Source organism: Hipposideros armiger, unplaced genomic scaffold, assembly GCF_001890085.2.
Source record: "Hipposideros armiger isolate ML-2016 unplaced genomic scaffold, ASM189008v1 scaffold_35, whole genome shotgun sequence".
In the NCBI taxonomy this organism is placed as follows: domain Eukaryota; kingdom Metazoa; phylum Chordata; class Mammalia; order Chiroptera; family Hipposideridae; genus Hipposideros; species Hipposideros armiger.
This window is the reverse complement of record NW_017731385.1, coordinates 4,658,939-4,666,175: the sequence shown is the minus strand read 5'-3', so window position 1 is coordinate 4,666,175 and position 7,237 is coordinate 4,658,939. Positions and strand designations below refer to the sequence as shown.

The following is a 7,237-nucleotide window of genomic DNA, read 5'->3' as shown; positions in this document are numbered from 1 at the left end:
AACGGTGAATTTGAGAAAGACCAAAAACACCTCCTTCCTATTTACTCCTGGATCAGAAAATCGGACCAAAGCCATAGAATGGAGGCCAACAGTCCAAAATCAATCAACTCCCAAAATCAATCATAGAAATGTAATAAAGCTTAGCAGGGAGCTGCCAGGAAGAATCTTTGATTGGAGGGGAGACTTGACATGAAGGCTCTTGCAAAAGAAATATGCCATCAGAACCCCGGAGTCCTGGGATAGAGGCATTCCAAGGCTGACTTATATCTCTGGTTCACCGTTTAATGAGTCTTAGCCTCTCTGATCCTCAGTCTCTTTTTCTCCAAATTGGAAATCATGAACGCTGGCCCTGCCTATGTCTCAGAGATGCTCAGAGCATTCAAGGTGCTTTCATATGGGACATCTAAGCCTGTTCCCTGTCTCAAGCCTACCATCCAGTGTTACATGTTGAGAGGCACAGCTCCCAGGACTTCTAACCTCTTTTATCAGTAAGGCTGCCCAGCCCTTTGTAGAGCCACACCGAGAAATGTGGTCTCCTATCCAAGCATATCCAGCTTGAGAAAGGCCACCGATGTGTCCCCAAAGTCCAGGAAATGTAGGCGGGCTAGCAACAGTTTGGGTTCTGATTAGAAAACATTTGTGAATGTCCCGTGGCAGAATTGTCCAGACTCGATAGGTCTGTTGTGCCTGATAGGCCACTGAGAGTCCAGAGGACATGGAGGGGAGCCAGCCCAACATGGTGACAGGCAGAATGACATCGCCTGCAGCTGTCCAGGTGTGGATGGAATAAAGCTGTCATTAGAGCCGGGAGTTAGAAGGGTCCTAGGGGTCAAACACTAAATGCACCCTGTCCCATGGAAAGGTGATTCTTGTGGTCCCAGGTGACCTTGGGCAGGAAGCAGAGGTGAGGTGTGGTCAGTTCAGGTCTGGGGTCACCTGGCCTTGTTTCCTCTTTGCTGTGTACCCTGCGCCTCCCGGCACCAGGCCCTCCAGCCAGGGTCATAACCCCTGGGAATCGAGGCTCCTCCGTGAGGCTCTGAGAGGGGTGGAGGGCCTTTGAGACAGCCGCTGATGGGATGACCAAGTTACCAAACTGGACAGTCAGTAAGAGCGGCCCCTGCAGTCTCCGTGCTCCAAGCTCCAGGCTCGCCCACCAGAGTCAAGAGCTCTTGGGATAAGCAGCCCAAGTCATCGGGGGTCACCTCAGCTATAATGTCCTCACCAGACTCTCTAGGTCAGCAGGCTGCAAATTCAGAGAGATGAGGGGAAGCCTGAAGCCATGGCTGAGGACAAGAAGGAAAAGCAGCTTGAAAGGGAGCATGAGATGAAGAGGGAGGGGTGTGTGCACGTCTGTGGCTGTGTGTGTGTGTGTGTGTGTGTGTGTGTGTGTGTGTGTGTGTGTGTGTTTAAAAAAGCATTTCCAGGTTCAAGGCTGGAGCGTAGACAGTGGGGATTTTCACTATTGTTTAAACCTGCTATTTCAGGTCTCGACAGCTTCTGAGGTTTGCATTGCTTATGCCAAGTCAGGGAAATTCATTAAAAATGCTTTTGAAGAGCTTTGGCTATTTCACCAGCCAAGTGCCTTTCGGACACAAGCAGAAAATGGAGTTACTGTAGGAGTGTTCTCTCCCCGCCCCCCACCCTGCTGTCTCTCTCATTCTGTTACCCAGACCTGCCTGAGGCAGGCTGGCCCCTCAGAAGGGCTCAGAGAGAGAGCACGGGGCCGTCACACTGCACAGTAAGGGCTGGTCCTCACACCGCGTCACCCCAACTTGGTCCCCTGCTCACTCCAGAGCCTGTGGAGGGGTCCCGCCTGGGCCCCGTAGCATTTTCCTCTTCCCGAGATTTTTACAACCTCCTTTCGCATATTCTCCAAACATCCCTTTGGGATCTGGTGTTATTTAGAGTCGTGATTTTACAGCTGGGAGAAGGGAGGAGACGGGCATCCTCACCACCGTGGTGGAGCCTGTCCTTAGGGTCGGGCCTCTGTGTGATGACAGATCTGGTTCCTCCCTGCTCAGAGGCCCAGTGGCTGTGGAGGAGTGGGGCCCCCGAGGAGGGCNTTTGTTAGAATGAAGAGCAAATATCAAGAAGGAAGCAAAAGGTGGTGACTGTCCCCTCCCCTCGGCTTCCAAGCAGAAGCCAACAGAGAAACTAAACATCATCCTCGTAGGTCCAGTCCGAGGCCACCCAGGCCCATGGGCTGCTGGTCAAAAGGACCCAGCCATGGTGTGATCAAGAAATAGGCTAGACATTCCATGTTTGAAATTCAAGGATAAGGGACAAGGAATGCAGAATAGAGTCAGACAAAGCAGACACTCAGGCAGAAGTGGTGAGGAGGCTCATCACTGAAAAGAGCCAGTGGTGTGAGCATTGGTATTAGGGAGATGCCCATGAGTCATGATGAGGACAGAGCTGAGGAAATGGTCCAGGAGCATTACCACACAGAGAAGCAGGGGATTACCCTTCCACATCGTAACCCAGGGCTCCCAGCAGCCCTCCTGGCCCCCACCCAGCCTGCCCAGGCAGTCCTGTGGCCAAAGCCTGCCATAGGCTGACCTTGTATCTGAGGTCCCATTAAACCTGACCCTCACTCCGCACTCAGGATCAAATACGTGTGCTCTCCCAGCTCCCCCAGGTGACACCACAGCCAGTTCTGAAGTAGGTATATTTGTTCTAAAACAAGCCAGTCTGAATTAGCCTCAAGAAAGAGAGGGAGGAGAAAGGAAGGAGAGAGGGAGAGGGCGAAGGAGAGAGATGGGAGAGATGGAGGGGGGAGAGAGAGAGAGAGAGAGAGAGAGAGAAACCTAGTAGGACCTTCAGACAGAGAGCTAAATTAAATTTATAAGAAAAATAAAGCTAGATAACATTTTGGGATAAATGTTAATTATCAAGAAATATCAAGAATAACATTTGTCCTTTCTATGCATTTTTTCAGAAGTCAAGGTTGTTATAGCTGAAAAAGTACTCACTGCTGTAGCCACCCGTGTTTTAGGTCAATGAAGCAAGTATGAAAACGGAAGTTAAAGGTGTTGGGGTTCCATTTGTGCCCCTTGGGCCCTGAGCACTCCCCATGATAGCACTGGGACGCAGCCGCTTGGAGGAAATCGCCCTCAGACTCTCTCGGGCGGCCTGCGTGCATCTCACGGTGTCTGCACAGCTTGGCAGACTGCAGCCTTCAGCCCACCATCTCCATGAGTTCCATGGTTGCTTCCACTGTGAGGACAGGGCTTCCCGACGTGTCAGTTCAGCGGGAGGGCGTGGGCACCTTGAACTCTCAGGGCTGGCACATCATCCATCACCCTTCAGTCCCTACCCAGGTCCCCTCCCCTCGCCATGTCTTCCAGGAAGTGACATACTGCAGGGAACATTGCTCTGTGACCATCCTTGGTGGCCACATTAAAATCGTCATTGAAGCTCCCTGACTGGGCTCCCCAGCTGCCTTTGTGTGAGAGTCACATATGGTGTTGCTTTGCTTCTTCCCTTTTCCACCCGGAACAGGCGCCTTTGCCCCAGCCTGGCCCTGGCACAGGCTGCGTACCTAGAGGCCAGCTGGGAGGAGCCGGGGCCTGAGACTCTTCTGCTTCAGTGTCCTCACCTGTCCACCTGGTCCTCTTCCTGTTCCCATAGACCCACCAGCATTTGCCCTTGAACTCACCTGCGGCATTGGTCTTTGGACCTAAATTCCACTCCCCTACCTTGACCTCCCGGGTACTCTGAGTTCTGCCCACTCCTGACTCCTGTGACCCTCCCCCATCACCTGCCACTTGGCGGGAGTCCCAGCTGGGACCCTGTGCAGAAGGCTCTAGCAAACCAAGAGGCCTTAACGACAAACATGGCACCCTCGTCCTCACATCCTCAGCTCTGGGTCTGGCACTGCGTAGGGACTTACTAGGTGTTGAGGGACTTGAGCTGAATTGGACTGGATTTAATATTCACACGGTGTCTTGCAGTGTTCCGCCAACTGTGGTCAAGGGACCCAGAAGCGAACTGTGACATGCACCAACTCACAGGGAAAATGTGATGCGTCCACGAGGCCGAAAGCCGAGGAGACGTGCGAAGACTATTCCGGCTGCTATGAGTGGAAAACCGGGGACTGGTCCAAGGTAAGTCCGGCGTGCCCGTGCCTCCGTCCTGCCCGGTGGCCTAGGCTCTCCCCATGGGCCTCAAGTCAAGGAGGCGGTCCCAGTCTAACCAGGCAGATTCATTTTCTTTCCAAACTNTCCAAGTGTGTGCAGAGAACCTGAGTCTGTGATGGAGAGGAAAGGAGTCAAGGCCCTTGACTCCAGAGGAAAGGGGACGGGGGTCCCGAATTAGGGAAGTGTTAACGGTGGCTTCCTCAAGAATTACAGTTTTATTGCCTTTAAGAAGAGCTGCTAAATCAAACTTGGCTAATAAAGATCACTCTTAAGGTTGTTTTAGGGGGCATAGGTGAAAAAAACAAAATGAGGCTTAAGTTGTAATCGTAGTAAAATGGTTTTAGGGAACTGTAGTTCCCTTCCCAATTACTGGACATGGAATGAATGGCATTTTACTCTGACGTTCAGCATATCAGCATGATGTCCCATACGTGTCTCCGATGGCCCCCACAGCTCTGTATTCACCCCTGCCTGGGCAGCGAGCCTCGGACACTGATCCGCTGGCTGGTTCTGTGTGCTCTATTATATTATGTTATATCCTGTATCTATTGTTCATTGATGTACTATCTGTGCCTGTTAGAATGGTAAGAGGCAGAGGGAGGGCTTTGTTTTGGTCACTGCCTCATCATGAGAACCTAGAACAGTGCCTGGCACGTGGGAAGCCCTCACTGAATAAGCCATGTCTGGATGGGTGAATGAGTTGGAACTGGAGAGGGAGAGGAGGTTGGCGCCATCGGTGTCCCCTTAAAGGAACCCCCCAGTGGGAGGACACCTCAGACGTTTCTAAACAGTGGAATGGCATGATCAGATTTGGCTGCAGGTGAAACTTGGGACCGTTTTGACTGATGAGGAAGAATTGAATGGTTATCAGAGCTGACCATCTGGACTGAGCCGGTTTGTCGAGTGGTGAGCTCCTGGGAGCTAGGCGTGTTTGAGGCTCATGCAGGGACCAGAGTAGGAGAGAGTGCTAGTGTCTTCTCAGCTTCCTTCCAACACCCTGAGGCCAACAGAGACTCAGAGAGAATTGTGGTCGTGCAAGTATTAGGCAGATAAGTGATGTTTTAGTGGAACGCTTTCAAACCGACAGCCGACAGCCTCAACAGCTTGGTCTTCCCACAGCCCACAAGTTGCCTTCTCAACAGTGATGGTCCTCACTCAGGAGGGCACTCCCCTCTTTGGAAAGCAGCAAGTACCTGGTCCTGGTGTGTTCAGGTGGGCCCTGGGGTGCTTTTGTTGAGGGCTGTAGCAGTCAGCTTTTGTTTCAGTGACAAACAGGCCTACAGTGTCAGTGGCTCACAGCAGTGTTGTGTCGTTACAGAGAGCGTCCCCGCATTGGGACCTACTGCTCTCCTGGCAGGGGCAGGAGACCGAGAGAGGCAGAGCCAAACCCATACTCGCACTCAGAGCTTCTGCTGGACATGGCCGGCTTCAGGTCCACTCACACCCTATTGAACAGAGCTTGTCACAAGGCAACGGGTGGGAAACGTAATCCCGCTACAAGGAGGGTGGAGGGTGACCCATTGGGAACAATAATTTCATATGTTGTGCGCAGAAATATTTCTGTATTGAGTAGGCCATTGAACAACTCAACTCAGCCTGCTCCCTCTGCTCTGATGCCCTGGAATTATTTCCAAAGTTGATTGCAAAGCTTCCTACATCTGTCTGCCCCCTTGCACTATAGGCCTGAGATTCCATTAAGATGGCCTCTCCATCCAGTTATCCTCTCATTGTCTTTCTTCTTGGCAGGTGGATGGCTGGCCCATGGAGCCCCTGCTCAGCGACCTGTGAGAAGGGCATTCAGCATCGGGAGGTGACCTGTATGTACCAGCTACAGAATGGCACACACGTCGCCACACGGCCCCTCTATTGCCCGGGCCCCCGGCCAGCGCCAGTGCAGAGCTGTGAAGGCCAGGACTGCCTGTCCATCTGGGAGGCATCTGAGTGGTCACAGGTGGGTGCCTGGGCTGCCGCCAGTGGTGAAAGCACCACTGACTGGGTCCTCTGGGCCTTGTCCACAGGGACCCCAACATTGTGGGATTCCCTCCATTGTGTTTGCAACATGTCCCCACATATCACAGTCCTTGCCAGCCCCCGGATCAACTCAAAGCTGTATTCTAGCTCACATATTGTTAAATTCCATTCGAGATAACAACATGACTAAAAAATATGGATAATGTGTTTTTGATCATCTATACCACAGTACTTTTAGGCCCATTTCCTATGAAAATTCTTATGTAAATATAGAAGGATGGATGAATAGGTAGCTAGGTAGGCAGATAGATAGACCAACTTTTAATATCCTTTGGGCATATTTAAACTATAGTGTGGTCAGATTGGGAAGGTGGTTTCAAAGAACCACCTTTGAACTCTGAGGCAGTCTTTGTAAATTGCAGGAGGCAGGCGGATGCTAGGAGGGATGGCTTTTACTGTGCAAGTCCGAGTAAGTCCGAGTTATAAATCTCATGCCATAAACCATTTTGGAAAGTTTTAAACTTTGAAGACTGATCCTGGAAATAACGTTTTTATCTTGGGTAATGTCATCCTTTGACTCTGCATTAATGATTCTGATTGTTTGGCTATAGAACAAACAACCAAAAAAAAAGCTGAATAAAGGGCCAACTCTCCTTAGGTCCTCCATCAGATGTGTTCTAGAAAAGTCAGAATGGCTAAATCCAAGACAGTCTTCAGTGTGGAAAATATTTTTAAGGTTTGTTTTGATTGCCAAACAGTTGGAATTATTTTGAATCAGAAAGTATTCAGCCCATTCTTAATGAACGAAATGTCTGCCCTTGGCTGTTTTAAAGCTGAGTTTACTTTTCAGACAGATCTTGACTTGTAACCATTTAAAGACCCGAGTCTGTAACCCACCCTTTATGATAATTTAAGAAAAGAAGAGAGTTCAAAAAAAACTTTTTTTTAATTTATAGGTACTTATGTTTGTAAGTTTAACATTCAAGGGAGCTTTTTTTGGGTGGGGGATACTTGCTGGAGCAGTAGGGGCAGGTAAGCTGTCTCTCTCCCCTCCCCCACCTCCCATGAGCCTTAGGGCCTTGATCACTTGGCTCTTGATCCCAACAAGATTTATGCTTTAATCAGAT

At 50.5% G+C, this 7,237-nt stretch overlaps 1 protein-coding gene across 1 annotated transcript in view; it reads left to right on the top strand.

Moving 5' to 3' along the window:
• ADAMTS17 (ADAM metallopeptidase with thrombospondin type 1 motif 17) overlaps nucleotides 1-7,237 on the top strand; it is a gene marked incomplete at its 5' end in the record, with an annotated part of 284,197 nt that overhangs the window by 264,699 nt on the left and 12,261 nt on the right. The window contains one exon of the mRNA XM_019637849.1: nucleotides 5,886-6,090. Within this exon, the coding sequence (XP_019493394.1) occupies nucleotides 5,886-6,090 (205 nt within the window). The remainder of the gene's footprint in view (nucleotides 1-5,885; nucleotides 6,091-7,237) is intronic.